The sequence below is a fragment of the Chrysoperla carnea genome, chromosome 1, assembly GCF_905475395.1.
Source record: "Chrysoperla carnea chromosome 1, inChrCarn1.1, whole genome shotgun sequence".
Lineage (NCBI taxonomy): Eukaryota > Metazoa > Arthropoda > Insecta > Neuroptera > Chrysopidae > Chrysoperla > Chrysoperla carnea.
This window is the reverse complement of record NC_058337.1, coordinates 28,118,974-28,139,917: the sequence shown is the minus strand read 5'-3', so window position 1 is coordinate 28,139,917 and position 20,944 is coordinate 28,118,974. Positions and strand designations below refer to the sequence as shown.

General features: G+C 30.3%; 1 protein-coding gene across 1 annotated transcript in view; it reads right to left on the bottom strand.

Moving 5' to 3' along the window:
- Positions 1-10,269: 10,269 nt before the first annotated feature.
- The window catches only part of LOC123305313 (sodium-dependent neutral amino acid transporter B(0)AT3), a 70,173-nt gene continuing 59,498 nt past the window's right edge, over positions 10,270-20,944 (bottom strand). The window contains exons 4-11 of the mRNA XM_044887000.1: positions 20,000-20,110; positions 19,694-19,935; positions 18,378-18,525; positions 18,096-18,297; positions 16,488-16,647; positions 15,824-15,986; positions 15,144-15,344; positions 10,270-10,507 (exon numbers count right to left, since the gene is read on the bottom strand). Of these exons, the coding sequence (XP_044742935.1) occupies positions 10,301-10,507; positions 15,144-15,344; positions 15,824-15,986; positions 16,488-16,647; positions 18,096-18,297; positions 18,378-18,525; positions 19,694-19,935; positions 20,000-20,110 (1,434 nt within the window). The 3' untranslated portion in view covers positions 10,270-10,300. The remainder of the gene's footprint in view (positions 10,508-15,143; positions 15,345-15,823; positions 15,987-16,487; positions 16,648-18,095; positions 18,298-18,377; positions 18,526-19,693; positions 19,936-19,999; positions 20,111-20,944) is intronic.

Sequence of the window (20,944 nt, the reverse complement as noted above, 5' to 3'; positions counted from 1 at the left end):
AATTCATATTTGAAATAATATTTTTTTTCTTTTATTAATAGAAGTTTTTCTTTTTAAAATCAAAATTTACTTCTTATTTAAAATATAATTCTTAACCATAATAAGCGTTTACATAGATGGTAGCACTATACGACACACCGTATAGGAATCTGTAAAATTATTTTGTATTACATTTTAAATAAGAGATGTACGGATTCATTTTCTTTTATTTTAAATATTTTATGTTAAAGTACATTTACATATTACACAAATGAGCAAATTTTATAATATAATTACGTCACTTAAGCTAATTTTCTTTTTAAATAATTTAGATCATTTTTTATTACTTAAATCTATCTACAAAATAAAAAATTAAAATTTTTTTTTTGTTTTGCGACTATTTCAATTTTTCACTAATACTGATTTTCATGTGAGTTAAAAAATAAATAATATAAAAAAAGAATTATTCGAATTAAAATAGTTTTGTTTGTCAAATATCTACTTTGTTTTTGATGAAAATGGCAATAATAAGAATTTACTACATTAATTTTTTTTTCGATTTTATTTCTTTTTTTTTTAGTTTTAATATATTCGTGTGTTTTAATTTTTCTTTAGGAGGGGTAAAAATTATTTTATAGTTAATTTTGTTTTATTAATACCCTTAACTTTTAAAAACTATTTTCAACATTTTTTTTTCTCATCTAAACTAAAATAAATTTGTTTTAAAAAAAATAGAAATTTCCTTTTCTAGGCGAAAATTATTGTTTTTCTTTCATTTTAATTAAAAATATGTCAAATTTTTCTGTTCACTTTTGTTATTTATATTTTGTTTGGAAGCATATTAGGAATTCGTAATTTGAGGTAAATCTTGTTATAAGTTTATCATTATTAAAATAAAATAATTTAAAATTAAAAAATTATTATTAATAGACATAATTTTTTATAAAACGATTTTATTGTAAAATAAAAACAAATATTGAACTTTTCATAAAATTATATTTATTTGTGACTATAGTTTCGAAATCACATTTTATTTCGAAATCACATTTTCATCTGTATAGAAACAGAAGATTAATAAAAATAATTGATTTTCATGTATCAAACAGAATCAACCAGTTTCATTAACTGAAATTATTATTGTTTTTTTTTATAGGTCTCGCTCTTTCCTGCCAATAGCACGTTAACCTTTTTGGAAGGATCGCCTACAAGTAAAATAATGTAATATCAATAGGTATATATCAGTATTTTGAAGACGATTTTAGTTTAAGAGGATACTGTGATATCGAAACTATTCGTTGGGTGCTGAACCGAATGTACCACTCTTGGTGGAAATATTTGTAATTTCCATATCGTTTCATTATATTATTAAATTGAGTTTTTACACAATGTTTTTATTAGTCTAAGCAACGGTATAAGGTCGATCTGCACTCATCTGATAACCAGAGATTTTTAATGAAATTTTATTGATTATTAATACTTATTTTTTTTATACCCATTTCGATTAAATAACAGATCGCTGTAGTTACCTATATTGACTTACCTGTTCATAAGGTATAAATAGATTTACACCGATCTGTTAACTAATCGAAATCGGTATCAAAAAAATATAAAATATAAATATTAAAAATCAATGAAATTTCATAAAAAATACGTCTCTTCTGGTTACCAGATGGGTGAAGATCGACCTAATTCCGTCTCTTGGAGTATATCTTTAATAGATATAATAATATTACCTGCAAAGTTTAAAAACAAATATTGTTTATTTATAGATATAGGCAATATTACTGCATAAATGTTGACATCATTGTATGAAAGTTCAAATTAATAAATTAATGAAACGATCTAGCATCCCGCGAGCGACGCCAAAAACAGTTCTGCTTGCAACGAATACTCGGAAAAATTATAATTTTTAGAAAAATTCAAAAAATAATTTTTATTTTACATTTATAATGGATTTTCGTGAACTATAAACCTAATCAATTCATAAAAAAATTATACGAAACAAACCGTATCTAAAAGACGTCGTCAAATAAAAACCTAAATTTATCGAAGAAATCCAATAAGTAGTTCTATTCGTCAATCGTTTTGTCTGCTACGATTTTTTAGCTATTTAACCACAAACAAAAAATTGTTACAAATGCACCGCGATTGTTCAAGACTAATCAACTGAGTCAAAACGCGTTTAATTTGTAGCTCAGGCTTTGGCTTAAATAACAATTTCCCAAGTTGACTTATTTTAGATCGAGTGCAAATCTGGCTTCGTAATCGCTGTAACCATAACTTCTCAGTTTGCTCCATAAAAACACAATGGGCTAGAAATATGTCTTAGCTGAAAATGTAATAATCTCTAATGACCATATTTTGCCTATTTTATGGCAGCTTGTTTGCCATATATTTCAAGTAATTGTTTAAATACAAAGCATTGGCAATTTTTTTTGCACTAACTGCAGAGTTACCATGTCGAAGAAGACGTAGAAAAATCATCCGGCCACATTATCTAGGCCAAGTTTTAGAAGTGAGAAAATGAATTAAAATATTTTCTTGAACATCTTAGTCATGATGATGTAACCAGTATTAAACTAGCCTAATCGCTTTTTTTTTTTAGAAATTAGCCATACTTGGAATAATGGCTTAGCCGTGAAATTATTATGAGTTAGGTTTCGGATAAAAATTTCTCATCTAAACAAGAAAAACTAAACGTTTCTCGTCTATTTTGAGATTTCTTGAAAACCTTCGATGATCGTAGCGACTCACTTTACTCATTTACAAGTACGAGGTGCTTAAGAAGTAATCTTAGAAACAAGTCGTATTTCGTAGAAATAAGACCTAAGTGCTAATGTAAATAAGTCGCCATATTAGATATGTGATTTGACTTTAATAGATAATTTTATAATTTTTGCAAATATATTACTCAAAAAATTAAAATCTGAGTGTCATGAAATCTGGTCAGCAAATTCTTAACATGAAAACCCTGCGATGAGATTTTCCAAAAAATTGTGAAATTTTTCTCAAATCAATCCGAACGTTTTTTGCTGTTCAGGTTGTGCATGCAAAATTTATTACATTCGGATAATTTTTGGTAAAGTAACAGGTTCACAAAATTTGAAAAATCTTCTATTAAAAGCCCGTCTTAATTCAGGACCGTGTGCGAGGGAGAAGTTTTGGGGGTCAAAACCCCTCTCATTGAGAATCTGTCCACATAAAATTTGAACTAACAATATATTCATGTAAATGAGGCGCATTTCCACTGATGAATCAGATATCCATGCATATTTTGAACTCGGTAAATCATTTTACTTTGTCTTTGAGCCGAGTACTTCAAACAGAAAACCTGTATCTTGGCGAGGTTATCGAACTAGGTGATGTTGCGAAACAGATTTTGATTGAAAGAAGAGGAAACGTTAGAGAAGAGTAAGAAAATTTTCAAAACCATAAGCGATATCTGCGATGAATACGATATAGAAGTGCGGAAGCCAAGGTTCGCGTCATTACAAACTCAACGCTAGAATATACAGACTGATTCGGTTGAAGATTATAGATAGAACTTTGAAATTTAGCTTTCCTCTTTCTCGACTTTTTGAACTAGAATATTCCATTTTGCACGACGATTCCCGTGACATCTGAATCGGTGGAGTTCAACTTTCGCGAAAACGCATTGCTAGACATTTCCGAATGCCTACTAAATGCGTTCTGGTAGTTTTACCTGTGACAACAGCGACGAATTAACGCTCTTTTTCAACCTTGAGTCGTCTCAAAACATATCTTAGATCGAAAATATCTGAAGATCGACTAAACGGTTTAGTTGCCACTCAATATGCATCGCTATTTAGAGGTCGATGTACACAGAGTTTTGTAAAAGTTTGTTTCTGTAGCTTGCAGAATTAACTTATTAAAAAACAGTGACTGAATATCACATTTTGACCTCATTAAATGTTCTCTTACTCGAAAAAAGAATTTCTTGTTTTTATTGACTTTATGACTTAACATGGCGAACAAAATTTTGAACCCCTCCCTTGGATAATTCCTGCGAACGGGCCTGTAATCTAATACCCAATATGACGGCCGATTTATATTAACTCTTAAGTGTTTTTTCCTTTTTGTACAAGTTACAATCTAAATAATTTGTATAGATCTTGATCCCTTAAACTCCAATATGAAAACTTACACATAAGCGTATAGTGAATTGAAAACTAAAATATAAATAACAAAAGTGTTTTTGCTACATTTTTAGTAATCCTTACGAATAAATCGATTTTATATTTTTTAACAAATTAAATATTATTCATTAATCTCTTAGGCGTACAGAAGTAAATATTTTAATTTACCGTTTTACAATACAATTAATAATTATAATTAAATATTTTTTGTATTTTTTGTTTTTAAATTTATGTTTTTTTTTTTATTATTTTTAATATAATAAAAAGTATTGTTTTTTCTATCACAAGTTAAAGTCAAGGCTTACTTAATATACGTTCTGTTCCATCTGATCAAACTATCAAAATTAAATTAAAACTCAGAATATTTTGGAAATTACAATTTATACAAAATTATATTTACTGTAATAGTTACTTAAAAATTTAAAAGTTTAGTTGGAAAATAAACTCAATATTTTCGCATAGAAACAGAAGCTAACAACCAGAGACTATATCAGTAAACTATATTCTTTGCTAACAACACTTCAACTTTTTGGAACGATCACTATTTATATCATAGAGATATAAATATACAAATCATAGAGATATTATCTCTATGATTTGTATATTTTACTGCAGCCAACTTCACTCTGAACGTGATTTTCATGCTCAATTCACAATTGTCAGCTTCAAAATGACAGTAGTTGTTAGTGTTAAACGGAGCAAAAAAATATTAGCAGGGACTTTTACTGTAATATTTTATTTAGCTAAAATGTAGCCAAATAAACGGAATAATGAAAAATTTGTGAAAACATTCGGCAATCATGGCTCTGTTAGAAATAACATGTGGAGACTAATTTAGACGTTTCAGAAATAATAATTTTGATGTTGAAGATCAAAATCTGTTTGACTATGATGCGCCAAACAAGTATGAAGACGAAGAATTGAAATCAATGAAGATCCATGACAGAGTTTAACGTAGCAATGATTCAAAAGCAACAAAATTGTGTCGCATTCGAGTTGAAAACCAAGAAAAAACTGTGAGACTGAGAACTTTCACAAGGCTTTATTTAAGCCAAAAGCAGTGCGACAACTGATGGTCAATATACTAATCAGAAACGGAACGGCCACTGAGAAACAATATACCGATATATAGCCAAGGTGAGATCACTTTTAAAGGCTCTGTATTTTGAGGCCACGCTATGTAAAATTTGTTATCTGTTCACGATTTAAACAGGAAGTTTTAAAATTTTTAACTGCTGTCCCAAGACAAGGCTAACTTTCCTATAGCTGGACTAGGTTAGGTCGCTCTATAAGGTCAGTTGGTTAAGGCGTAACCAATTCCGTCCACGGTATGCTTAGGGTAGCGTGTTCGATTCCCGTCGTCGTAACAAAATTAATTTAATTAATAGTTGTGATGGGCTGATGTAGAGCATGGTATATGCATGAAGCAAGTGCACTCAGCCTTTGAAATTGAGGAGCTGATAAATGAAATTATCAGCAGAAAGTTGGTAAAACACATATATGGGCTCTATAGCCTGAGTGTGTCCTTCGTGGACAGCCAATATAACCTAATCTAGTTTTCCTATATACCTCATTAATTTCTCCCGTTTTCGGCATGCTGTAACCTAAATCAATTTCATAACAGGCATCTCATCAGAACAGAAATACTCAGACACAGATGTTGGAATGAAATATGTATTTCTCAGAATCAATGTATTTAACATAGCTAAACGTTTTTATGAGGAGAATCGAATTTTAACTCAGCTTTCAAATTTGATATTTTAACTGATGTTACATGATTCACGTAACCATTACAATTAAATAATTTTGTATAAACGAATTTCCCAGACACCAATAACAAATGAACACCGATCAAAATAAATTAAAAATATTTAGAGATGCATCTGTTATAATAATACAATTTCAAAGATCACAAACAAAATAATTAAATTAATTTTACAAAACAATATTGTGCTATCATATTCAAATTGTTTTTGTTTTTTTCTTGCAAATGAATATGATTTTCACTTATCTTTATAAGTAGGTTTTCTTTTTTAATAAATAAAATTTGTATTTATATTATCTATTTTCTAATATGCATCTCACAGCCTAGTTTAAAAATATATCCCTTATTAAATTTGTAACTATTTTGTTTAGTACGTTTTTTTTCCTTAAAATATTTTAAATAAAAATAATGCATGTGATATTTACGGTAGGTTTGATATGTCAGTGTAATATAACATAAACTGCTTTGTTTTAAGTAGGTGTTTCGTATAATGGCTGAAGTACTTGCTTACACATGTGCAAATCCACATTTATTATAATACGGTAGTTGACTGATGTCGAATTTGCCACATTAGCCATAAAATTGTAAAGGTAGACTTAATAGCAAACAATGATTGTGGTCTGGCTCTTTCAAGATATATCATCTCTATGGTGATACCGTGATATATCATCTCTTTGGTGATACCGTGATATATCATCTCTATGGTGATACCGTGCAATGACGTCACTTTTGATGTATCTCCCTCTTTGTTTATTTAAGAGTTTTAAACGTTCTTATTTTGCACACTTCTAAATCAACTTCTAACTTCACTTCTATGTCCGTGCAGTAAGAATTCTTCACAAGAAGTGTTAAAAAATTTTTTTTCATCATAATCATTGTTAATATTATTTACGCAGGTGTAAGCGAACTACTTCAAACCTCGTTTGGATCATTTTAAACACAAAAGTACACAGCTATTGGCTTCCTCATTAAAATTTGTTCGACAATTTAAATGTTACGTCATACATTTTACAGAAGTACTAAAAGACATAGATATTGGGTTTTAAGCTAAGAAATACTAAGCTTATCATTTAGTGATTAAAAAAGATACACGACTTGAAGTTTTCCTTATTCTTTCCTTGTAATTGGGAATTTACCAGAAAGCAACGAGTGATAAATTATCTAATGAAATTATGATTCATAAAGTTTCTTAGTTTTCATTTCACAGTTTTGTCGAAAATCTCTTGACACTTTCGCTTTCGCGGCGCCTTTCGTTTTGGATTTAGTTCATTATAAGTAAACAAATATTATTAAAAAAATGTAATAATATGTATAGGTATACCAAACGTTTTATTTTCTAAAAATAAGGTCTTTGAATTGAGAGATTTTATTTACTTTATTTAGCAATATTTTGATAACGTCAAAAAATTTTTTTTCCTATCAATACTGGTTTTTTGTTTTTTGCTACAGTAGCGCTAAGATCTTAACAGTAAAACCCAATAAAATACCTGACTGAATACAATTTTCAATATAAGCTCTAGATTTAACTTTTGCATAAATTTTGTTCGCAATGCATGGCTAATTCACTCAAAACACGCAGCGAACATACAACGCTGATAATTCATTTCTCCTACTTACGCAGTATAAAATTTATATGCGCAACTCTAAATTTTAAAATGTAGCTATAATTTATTTATTATCCAGCTTAACCATCTTAATAATTACTTTGCAATTTACTTACATATAGAGGCTCAACTTCATTAAAATGTTAAGTAACGTTAAACGTTGCCATTAACCAATCAGAGCTGCATAAGACGCGACAAAGCAAACTTCTGATTGGTGGACGCGAGTGCTTTACGTCTCTAGACGTTTGAATGGAGTTGAGCCCTAACAAGCGAATATAGTTCCTTATATGACCCCCCTGTAACCCTGTTACTATAGACTTTAACTATAACATAAACTACTCTAAAATATGGCAACTGAATAATATTTTTTACTTTATAAATTTGTTAATATCAAACTAAAATATCAAACTTACCAACCTCATTTAGGAATATAAGTGTAATTTTTTTTCTTCATTTTACTAAATATTATGTTTTCACAGGCTATTTGGCAACTTTTCGACGGAATATGGTCAGTTGGACAATATTACTTTGTACATAATCAAAATCAAACAAATCATTGCCCAATCAACCGTACTATCCATATTTATTTTATTTTTTTGGTTTTAAATTTAATTTATTACTTTAAATACATATTATTGAATTACTAAAAAATTTGATCAATCAAATTTTTACAACAATATTATTAAACTAATTAATCACACTCTCTGTACTTTGCCAGGAACGTACTAGTATTTTTATATGTGTTGTAAAACTACGGTCTTATTTATACAAGTCTGGAAACTTTAGACATAAGATGGAATGGTTCTTTTACTTCATTTTAGTACAACATTGTCAAAGCTAGCACAGGACGACCGTACGTCCTTAAATGAGCTGGCGGAACAAATGAATGCAAACCTGATATGGATTGTCCCTGGGACACAGCGGCAATCCAGGAAATTGCGAAGCCGACAAGCTTGCCAGAAATGGCACAATGCTGCCGGACACAAGCATCAATAAATATCCGGGAGTGAATTTGCGAACTGCAAATTGCTCCTCAAAGAGGATATCTTAAAAAGGGCCAATCTTAGATGGAGCGAGGAACGCACTTGTGGTACTACAAAACAGATATGGTCTGAGTACAATCGCAGGGTGAGGGGGAGGAGACAATGTCTCATCTTTTCTGCCACTGCCCAGCTCTTTTCATGATGAGATGGACTTGCTTGAGCTAGCCTCTCTTTGACGACCTCTCCAACCTAAAGTCTGTCGACGTAAAAGCTTTCCTGCTATTCTTAAACAGCTCCAAATGGTTCATGGAGTAGTGGTCGGGTATGCGCCAACCTTTTGGTATCACAACGGACCCTATGATCTAAGTGTGTCCCACCCCAGGACAGTCACTCTAACCTAGCCTAACCTAGTACAACATTGATAGGACTGTTTTCGAAGAAGGTAGAATTTGATATCATCTTCCTCGATAGCAGTGCCATCGTTTGTGTACTAAAATTGTCTTCAATAAAAGGAGCTATATATATTTGTTATTTAACTATGAAAAACGTTTCAAAGCTCGTATAAAAAACAACCGTGAGTTAAACACATGTGAATTACAGTGGTTTTAACAAAAAATTTATACTTTTTCTTTTTTTTTTTGAAGTACGAACTTTTTGTGCCAATCGTTAAAAGCTTTATGTCGTTCATTGCGCAAGTCTTTGTTTTTAGTTAAATATGTGTGTGTTTACAAATAAACTAACCTTTAAATATTAATTGAACTTGTTTTGTTTTTGTTTTGTTTTTTTGCAAGATGGAGTAACTTTATTTTAACACTAATATTCTAAATCTGATATACTTGAATGGTAAAGATATTTTAACAAATCTGGAAGATAATCTAAAATCAAATCTAAATATTGGTATGAATTAGTTGTTGAATGATTTTAACTTATCGAAACGTAGGTATATTGCTCTAAGAAAACAGTAAAATAATTTGAATTTCTTTCACTGATTCGGAGGGGTTTATGCGAGTACCTTGTATGTTTGTTTTCATGTTTAATTGCTTCATTTTTCTTTGTATCAAGCAAAATATTTATAAAATTAATTCTTAACATCTAAAATCATCGTAGCTTTGTATTTATAATATTTACAAATTTTTATCTACAAAATTAAATACATGCATGACATCTATAAAAAGAAAATATAATTATTTTGATGTTTGTTTTAATTTTTGTGTGGTTGGTTAAAGTGGTTTTTTTTGTGCAAGAGATATGAACGTTAGAAGTGCAATTCTTGTTCGAATTGTTTTGCGATCCAAATCTTATTATATTGCTTGTTTTAAAAATTTGTTGTTTGTTTCTATTTTTTAACTCAATTCCATTGAAATTATTTTTGGAAAATTTTTTTTTATATAAGTGTATATTGCAATTATGTAAAACATCGACATCAAAAATTAAAAAAGTTTTTCTATGTACAATAATCTTATTATCAGTATTGTATATAATATATATATATTTATATTTACTTAATTTTTTTGGTTTTTTTTCCGTCGAGTGTCTAAATTTTTTTTTTATTCAAACAAGTCTAACAACAAGGGTTTTTATATTATTTTTTTTTAATTAGTATTATTTGTAAATTGACAAATTTAATAACAACGATGGATATCCATTTAGAATTAAAACACTGACTCGAAAAAAATAAATGCTTTATAAAAATAAAATGGTTAACTTTGACGGTATGAATGACGAATAAAAAAATTATAAGTACATTAAAAAAAATAACAACAATTTTTAATCTATGAGAATTAAAGAAAGGAACTAAAAACTTGATTACAACTAAAAGTCATCCATAACCTCCATTTTAAAATGGCGACTATTACCACTAGATGTTGAACGTAATCGTTGACTGGGTATAGCTAAGGTATTAGGTGTTTGACGTGATCTATTTAATGTTATCATGCTTGGAGGGGCGTCGTCATCATCATCAGACGTAACGTCATCGTGATATTCATGTAAACCATCTGCTTCATCTTCATCCGAAAACTAAAACATTAAAAGATTAAATAACAGTCTTTTATTTTTAAAAAAGGAAATCATGCAGTAGAAATGAAACTATATATATATTTTTTTATATTGGGTATTTCCCATAAAATATTTCAACTTCATGCATCTCTGAAAATCGGAACCTTGGCAGAATATGGATTAAGAAAGAGGACTATAATAATATAAGTATACGAGACGACTGTTTGATATTATTTAATCAATATATGGTCGTATCAAGGATTGCCGAATCAATTGTTGTATAAAATCGTTAGATGTTTTACAAAAAAGTTCCGTTATGCATAACATCTGGACAACAGTTAAATGGATTGCCATTGCGCTACGTTTAACAAAACTGATAACCAAGTTTAGACGCTTACTTCTAGTAGTAGCGAAAAACGATGCAGATAGATTAGTGAGTAAGAGCATGGGTATGCTGTATGCATGTTGTTATTTTAGTGATTACTTAGTTCGAATCCACAAGCAGTCACAATTAAATAAAAAAAAATTTGTTATCATATGTAACTTTATTGAATTTTTGTTATATATTTCTTTTTTGTTATCTTGAACGTTTTAATTTTATTTTTTTGATAACTCTGTATTAATTTAATAACGACTTGGTTGGGTTTACTTTGTTGACTATAGAGGATTTGGTTGGGTTCTGAAGTTTTTAGCCCTTTTTCCAATCCTTTAGCCAATCGGAAACTATTGCAGAAAACGAAGATATTATCGTAAACTACTTATGAAAGTTCAAGTTAGAATCTTGCATGCATATATTTATATATAAAAGATGCCAATGAGTGCGCATGTTCCGTAGTCAAGTGATTTCACTACGACTAGAAGTAAGTGTTTAGACTTAATGTAGAATGGCTAATCGGCAATCACAATAACCGTTTGATGTAGAGCCATGATGAAATTAAAAAAAAATAAGAATAATAATTCCAGTTACAAAAAAAAATTATAAATGTACTTCAAATAAATAAAGAGCTTATGACATTAGAAAAGAGTATTTTGTTAGGTTACATAACCTAAATAAAATAATATCTAAGGATAAAAATAAATTCTCAGTCTTAAATATTCATTCATACAACAATATTTTTTTAGAATGAGTAGTATTTTATAAATATTCCAATGAAATTTCGATTTTTTAATAATCACGATTATTTGTAATTTTGGACAAATTTTTATCTAACACATTATCTCACGCAGTTTTACATAATCTCAAATTTCACCTCATGTCATTTTGAATGTTTTATAAACTTTAAATCTTTGACCTACTGCATTGATAAATGCAAAACGTTTACGCAGTTTCGCGAGTTAAAGTCATTGACGTTAGAGTTATATAGACTGAGTGTCAAACGATTTTAAACGTGACAACCAACATCTGAGGTAATTGCTTAGGTCCAATCATTGTAGATTTGTAAGAAAAAATGTAACGTGATACGTGATAAATATTTTTTCATAAGCCAAAGGCGAAAAAGTTCAGTGAAATCACGATGTTTTATGTAAAAAATTCAATGTATGTGTTTTTGATAAATGTCCCTATATTCAATGTATATTTTTTTGATAAATATCCCTATATTATTTTGAGAAATGTATTTTTTTTAATAAATATCTCTAACTGACTTAAGATATTACCTCGGATGTTGGCACACCTCTCACTGTGCGGAAAGATAGGCGATGCTTAGTCTATATAAAACTAAAAAGTCAATGGCTAAAGTACAGTAATTATAAATAGCCCGCTAAGCTTATTTCAGCTGTTTTGTAAAACAATTAACGGTTATGTAAGACAAATGATTCGACAATTCATCTACAAATATAATAATCCAAAAATAAGGTGTTTATTCTATGGTATAAATGTGCAACAAAAATTCCAGAGGTTGCTTAATGTTGGAGCTAAGAGAAAAGAAAAGTTACCATCTCTCCGCTTTATTAATCTACGTATGTCAAAAAGGAATTGGATGCGAATTAGCCTGCTCTTACCAAAAGACGTATTACGTACTACTTGCCTAAACAGCATTGAGATGTAAGACATACGGAATGTTCATTGAGATAAAACCATAATAGGCGTTTGTCCTTTCCTTGCTGTACTAGTAAGTAGTTACACGCACTGAGTATTCTTATTAGAGAGCAAGAGGGACTCGCCAGATTTAGTCTTGAATAGGTATGTGAATTTCATGTTGCGAAAAATATAAATTCAAGGTTACTCTAAGAGATGCTGGAACCTCAGCCACGTAATCTAGGGCAGTATTTCTTAGTGGAGAGACAGACATGCAAAAAATAAAATTTTTTATTTGCAACGGCCAGATACGTGGCTGATGTATTGTCAGAACGTTAAAAGTAATGTTAAAAACAGTTTGCCAAAATATCAGCTAAAAATCCGAGTGCACTTGTGATCCCACTAAGTGGAAGGGTAGATCGAATAAAAACAACGGTCTGATACGTAGTTGATGTTTTTACATTACAACAGTTCAGAACAGCCTTTTAGAGGTAAAAATTTGGACATTAGTCAGCAATCCGGGGACAATGGCCCAGAAAAGTTTTTCTCTCAAGCATAGCGCGGTTGAAACCATTAGTTTTTATACATATTAAGTACGTGACTGATGTTTCGACATTTATTTGAGTATGCTTGTATGTTCCTCTTAAGATATTAGGAATACATGTGGTACGTATGATGCAATGACAAAATTGGCGAAAACAGAACAAATGTTCTACATCTCAATAATTCAGAGCTGCATGAATCTCTAGCTTGGCGGTTGTGTTGCTTAAATGATATCTCCTTTTTGGCCGTAAAAATTTGTTTATGTCAAAAAAAGAAAATGAAATTATAAATTAGAATTTCCATGCAAAGAAAGCATATTTGTTAAAAAAAAAAGATTCAACACATGCTTCAAAAATTTCAAGACGTGCATTTTTATATGAAATTTCCATGCATCTATATAAAAAATATGCTGAAATTTCATACATTTTACTTACATTTCAATGAAAATTTTAATTATGGAATTTTGTTTTTGTTTTTTTGTTAATTTTTGAATTTGTGTGTGTTAGTTTGAATTATTAGTTAAATGTTACAATAAGAAGCAGTGGTTGTAAAAATGTTAATTAAACTTCAAAATCGCCAATAGTAAATCTATTTTTTCTTGTATTATTTAATGTTGTCAAACATGGCCCTTCTGGTCCATCAGGACTAATCTGTTCCTATATTTGATACACAATATAAAAATTTCAATCAAACTTCTATTAAATTTTTAATAGACAAATACTAATTCTATTAGTTAGCTAATTTTGTTAAGTCTACTTAGAAAAGTACGACAGAACCATCTATGTTAATTTTGTTTTAAAATTAAATAACCATCAATTCAATTCTGCAAACATTTTAATTGTATTCTTTCATTTAAAATTAGTGAAAATAGTTAGACTAGTATTCTTGGTAGAAGTGAATAAAAATAGTTTCGGTTCAAACTTTCGGGGGACGCTATAAATATATTAGAATAGGTTTTTGAAAGAAGAACAAGCAAGGACACACTTTTTCTTCCTTAATAAGTAATAGTAGTGGCCCTAAAATGGTATCCTGACAAACACTAACTGACATGGATATATTCAAAGACTGATCCAGGCTTGCAATGACTTCAGAAAGACAAATGTATATGAAAATATCTATATTCTTTTATGAATTATCTAATATAAGACTTTGGTAACTCTCTGACTTTCAAATTTTCTGTGAAATTCTTTTTATTACTAATCCTTGCTGTTTTACAGAACTTCTCTTTCTTTTTATCTTACATTTATTCCCCGTCTTATGTACTGGATTTGTGGGTCTCCAATTTCTATCATTATTCCAAAATGGTAGTTTCACCTGGTTATAGACCATAAGATGTTTCCTCATTTCATTTAGGAATAGGTTCATTTCAAATAAATAAGTGTGTAAATCAAAGTTTCAAAGATAATATTTTTTATTCATTTACGAATATTCTACCCAGCCCAAAGTATAGAGAGATAACATCAACTGCTGGCGAGCCGGAATGAACGTTGGAAATTGAGGCAGTAACGTTCTTGCTATCTTTTAGCGCAGAGCTTCTCAAACTTATTTGGTTCACCGCCCACTTCGAGGGCCAATTTTTTTTCAGTAACCCCACAGCAAGATATATCATTCCAATCCTATTACATTTATCCTAAAAAATTAGTCTTTCTGCTCCCCCCCCCCCCCTCCATAGGCCTCTAGCACCCACAAGGAGGCGTTAGCGCCCACTTTGAGAAACACTGCTTTAGCGTGATGATCGTGGTGCATGATTTGATATTATAGATTATTATTAAATAAACAGGCTTGTCACTTTCTTTTTTTTTGTCAGATAGTAAGGCCTGTATTAAAGTTCAAACACAACTATACACTTTCCTGTAGGTTTAAGGCGCACCATATTTTTTCCTGCAGGAAAGACGGTACGTGTATGACTAGCTGAAAACTATTTTTTATCAACTTTAATCGTCAAACAATTAAGTAACTTTGAAGCTGTTTCTTCAACTTCAGTCGTCAAAGAATTGTAGTTTTTTATTCAAAAGACAAGAATATAATTAAAAGATCGCAGAAAAAAATACCATTCTTAAAACAACATAAACATATTATAAAATTTACAATACTTACATCTTGATCGGCCATCATTTCCTTTGTAGAAACAGTTGTGTCAATTCGTCGAATTGAGCCTTGATGAATATTTAAATCCAATTTCAAGAATTGGAATCGTCGTAGGATAAATACTAATGGAATTGGTGCAATACCAGCCAATATCATACATAATGCAATGGACATAACCCAACCAGGATATGGTAACGTCATAGTTTCACCCTTAAATGAAATGTTTTGATCAATTAATATACGAAACGAAACAAACGAAAATATAATTGGTGATTTTTAATAAATGGTCTACAATGCAGGAAGAAGTAGGGTACGTCAGAAGAATAATTTATTAAGAATGTATCCGGAAATGGATTTTAAAGCATCAACACTTGTACATCATTTATACTGATTTTGTTTAGTTTTGGATAAAATGGATCCAGCAAAAGTTATTGATATTTTTATGAAGGACATTACCTCTAATAAAGTGTTAAAATTTTTTTATTAAACTGCTTTCCAACAACTTTGATTTATTTTTAGAAAAACAAAGCGGATTCCAACGCACAACGGAAATTATGCGCAAAGTTTGTAGCTATAAAGAGGGCGTTTCCAATCACCTGTTCCTTGCATCAAAATCCATGTTTTAACATACCGTCACAATCATTTTGATTATTGGCAATTTATAAACAAACTAAAAACTGTGTACATACCTTATCGGCACTCCAGGCTTGGTATGTAGGATTATTTCGTACCATAAACACAACAGAAGATATCAATATGATGGTCATAATTAATGGTGATAAAAATCGCCATGTAACTTGCCAATATATTCCTGGTCTATATCCGGTCATTTCTTCAATATCCGATGTAAACCTGTCAAAAAAATTTGTGTATGGTATAATTGAAAATTCTAAATAGCCAAAGGTAAAAGGTCTAAAAAAGTAAAATTGATTGTTAAAATATATTAAAAATTAACATTTAAAAAAACTTGATAAGGAGTCATGGTCTGCATGACTTTGAAAACCATTTAAATTGCTCTGAAGTCGGGAATAACGAATTATTGTGTTTAATTGCATCCTAGAAAAATGCCTGGGTCAATTAAAAAGGATCACCGGTTGATATCGGTGTATAATACCGGTTGATATCCGCAACTTCAATTGATAATTCGAATCTCGAAGCTATTAAGATGAAAAAAGCATATTCCCCTTGCCTTTAACTTTGCCCCTCGCCTTTTTCGCCTACTCTCCTATCCGTTTTTTTGATTTTTAAACGACTCTTTGGCCGGTGAAGTAAATTATCGCAGTCTGTATAATCCTTCCCAATTTGTGTAATAATGTAATAATTTGGTGGACAACGAAAATATTTTTTACTTACTTTTCGTGACCATAAACAAAAACAACGACCAACATTTCTAATAACGCTACAACAACCAATCCAATTGTACCAGCAAATGAATCGAACATTTTTAACCAGTATTCACCAGCACCAGTTGTAAACATTAAACCAATAAAGAAACAAATTAAACAAACAACACCTAAAAGTTATAAAATAATAATTAGAAAGTAATTAGATACTAGGCACATTAATATCATGATAAATATTTAGGAATATAACCATTTTTATTTGGACTGTATACGACAATGAGACTTGCAACAATTGCCTACCTCTTTTTATGATATGAATTTGTGCAAAAGAAAACAGGTCGAGGCTGGGAAGATAATGTCTTAACAATTTTGGAAATGGGTTAAACTAAAACAAAATTTTACTATTTCTCTGCAATACTATGGACAGATACCAATCCTTTGAGAGATTATGAATGTTAGATAGGTACCTGCCGTTAGATAGAAATGTTTGACATAGTGTTGAGAAAAAGGGAAATGGTATAAACAAACACAGTGAACTTGAAAAACTCCGTTAGAGTACGCCTGTAAAACGGCTACGTTTAAAGAAATTAAGAAAGTCAATCTAAAAATTACTATGCGCCGCAATAAATGGCATATACAGAGGAGATGGTCTTAAAACCAGGTGACGTCTAGATATAGAAACGGGTTTAAAAGCCTTGTATATATGTGAATAGAGCGATAAAGATAAAAAGAGGCTCGTGGAAAATAAAAGTTAAGGAATCAAATAACCACCACGTGTTTAAGGGTCACGGAGTGATAATTAGAATAATGGTAGTGCGGCAACAACTTAATAAACCCGATGTGCAGGCTTTGATTTATAGTACATAGGAGCGCTAACTTTATTGCCTCAAGCCTCTGGCTGGGTCTTAAATGATTTACGATTATGTATTCACTTGAAGAATTATAACTCCGCAAGATCTGATTTGCCATGAATTCGCTTCCAAGATATGGCTATAAAACACACCTCACTATGATATTAGAAAGCTCAAAATCTGATACAGCGATGAGCTAGCTATGTTGTAATTTATTTTGGTCTTAATTCCATTTTGAGATCGTTTTTGATGTTCCTAACTCCTTTTTCCCTTGACGTTAAAAGTTGATTATATCAATATTAACACAGAGTTTGAACTTTTACACATCAAAATCAGCATTTGAAAAAAATCCAAATTTTATGCAGATAAAAATTTCCAGTAAATAATTTGTTTGTTTTTTACTGTAAAACGTTTAGATAGAATTTTTTTTAATCTGTGTAAGGCAGTGATGTGGAAAGCATTCTCTCCAAATCATCCGCCTCTAGTATGCATATTTTAACTATAAAAGTATACTTAATGTTACTTTTAAGATCAGTTTCTATCAATTGAAAGACTATTATCGTAATTTGGTAACTATTCTATCATTATTAATCAATGGTTATCTGTAATAACCTGATAAATAAAACTGTAATTTTACGACTATTATGTATTCAAATAAGAGTACAAAACAGAAAGGTATCTATGTTTCTGGGTCAATTTATTGCTAAGTATAGTCCAAAAATTGATTATATTCATAGAAACCACCTTATATATACAAATATAAGTACCTGTAACATATTGCTTACGAATACGCTTAAATATTTCAATATCAAAAATAGTACACAGCATTCCTTCTAATATACCAATTTGTGATCCCAAACCTAATGATAATAACATTGTAAAGAATAATACAGCCCAAAACGGGGCACCAGGAAGTTCAACAATAGCTTGTGTAAATACAATAAATGCTAAACCAGTTCCTTCTGCTGCCTAAAAATAATACAAAATTCTTTTGGTTAAAGTGAATCAAAAGGTATTGAAAATGCAAAATTATTTAATATAATACGTACAGTATCCAATTGTTGAGACAATGAGCATACTTCGAGTCCTAGCTCTTCAAGACCCGTGGAATTAAATTGATCCATTATATTTTCATAAACCTCCTCAGTCACATTTATTTTTGGAATCATATGATTTTTAAATAATATTACTTTATTACTAAAAATAAATGTAAGTTTTGAATAACTTTATTAATAAGTTTCGGGGTCTGTATACATTTTGGCAACAGGGAATATTCATGACATTTAAATTTGGTTCAAAATTTTTTTTTTCCGTAACTTTATTGGCTGAAAATTTGACCTATACCATTAATTTAGAAATTAATATCTTTTTAATTACTTAAATTAATTAATAAAATGACAAATTCAGTGAGAGAAATTCAAATATCTAAAACGGAAATTCAAACTTTAAAATGGACGTAACGTCGTGGTATGTGGCTTGTCAGACTTGTTGACATATTGTATGGTATTAATTACTTATATTGTGTATGGTATTACCATGTATATATACTATAATTACTACATACGTGGGTAGTATGTAGTAAAAAGTACATTGAACTGTTACCAACAGACAGGTCACATACATATTAATACGTCATCAACCGAGAGCGCCAAAAGGACTGAGTTTAAGCGTCTCAAAAATTATTCTCTATTTTAAATATTTTAGATGAATTAAGGATTTTAGATGAAGTTTTGGTTTACAACCCTTGTTTAAGTAGTGGTCAAAACTTATAAATCGAAGTTTGTTTTTCTGGACCATGTTCAAATCTTGAAGGCTAATAAATCAAATTTTTGTTTCCCAGCCGTTTATTTGTGTTTTTTCTGTTATGGTAGTACAAAGTATAGTCGTGAAAGTACTCATCTAGCTAACAGCATTAACAGATATAGATTCAAACTTCGGTTCCGGCAATCTATTATTAAATATACTACTTAAAATGTATACATCTTAAAATTAATTTAGTAACTTCTAAAAATATCCGACGGATTGATCCACGTATAAATTACTCGCCCAGGCTAGGTCGAAAACCCGATATCTAAACTTGGGCCTGGCACTCAAGCTTGAAACCATGATAATTATATATTAATTCAAGATTGAGGTATACTTGGTTTCAAGCATGGCTGGATATTAAACAATTTCTTCGCAAGCTTGTACTCATGTTGACACAGTTTTATTTCCATTTAAGCGCGTTTTGAAAAGCAGCATTTATTTTCAATTTATGTACTTTTCTCAGAAAGTATCGAATATATCTATAGTTTGATCATTTACCACAAAGTCTTATGGGATTTTATTTTTTCGTATTATTTAAAGCATATATACAAACACTTACTTGTCAATACATTTATCAACATTCGACATCGCCTTAAAACCTAAAATTGCAAATATAACAACACTTGCATAAATTGCAGTCAACGCATTACATACGGACACTAATATTACATCGCGAACACAATTGTTTTTTGGTGGATTATAACTACCAAATGCAATTAATGATCCAAACGCTAAGCCAAATGAATAAAATACTTGTGTCGCTGCATCTAACCATACTGTTGGATCTAGTAGCTTTTCCACCTACACCAAAAATGGATTATATTAAAATAAAATTTTCGATGATAAACATCTACACTTGTCATACCTTTGGCGTATACATATGCATTAATCCAGCACTAGCACCTTTTAACGTTATCCCCCGAATGAAAAATATTGTTAAAACCAAATATGGGAACATTGATGTGAAATAAACTACCTAAAAATAATTAAAAACAAATTTTAATTTATTGGTAAAACCAACAACAACATGATATAGGGAAAACAGGCACAAACATGGAGTGACATTTACGATATTTTATTATATTGATGGTGATTACTTGAAGACTCACAATTTATAGTTTTATATAGAAACGCCGTTACATCGATTTTTAGAAAACTAGTTCAACTTTCAATTTCCATACCAAGACTAGCACAGTTTCTAGAATTCTTGGCAACAAACGTATGTGCGGGCCGACTTTAGTAGCCATCTAGTCTCCCCGGGCGAGCCATACATTTGGCACTCTTTTAGGTATACTTATTTGATTTTATTTTGAATTAGCATATTTATATTGAATTAATAGAAAATCACTAACTATATTGTCTGACGGTTAACTTTTCTTGCAGTACAGAACAATGTCGCATTAGTTATTTTGAATATTTTTTATGTTAAACAAGAAATTCTTCGGTAAAAGTCTCACATCTGTTGAAATCTTTCCATTTATAGATATAATCTCGGTGTCCAAAAGAGCATTAAAAAACTCGACTTCAATATTTTTTTTGAGTCTTTAGTTTATCAGCGTCTTCGCCCGGTCTACCTTTAATGCGTCTTAAACGCGTTTATGGTTTGAAAAATGGCTGCGTACAAAACCTGTTTGTTTCCTTTAGAGGGACAGATATTCAAATTAAGTGGCCAAGATAAGCGGTGTCTTGGAAAACCCGGCACGCCGTGTGTCGTCCCAGTGGCCCACTCCTAAAGCCGCTAGTGCTTATGTGCATAAAAAACGTACATGAATAAAAAACCTACAAATTTCGCAAGGATGCTACTTAATCT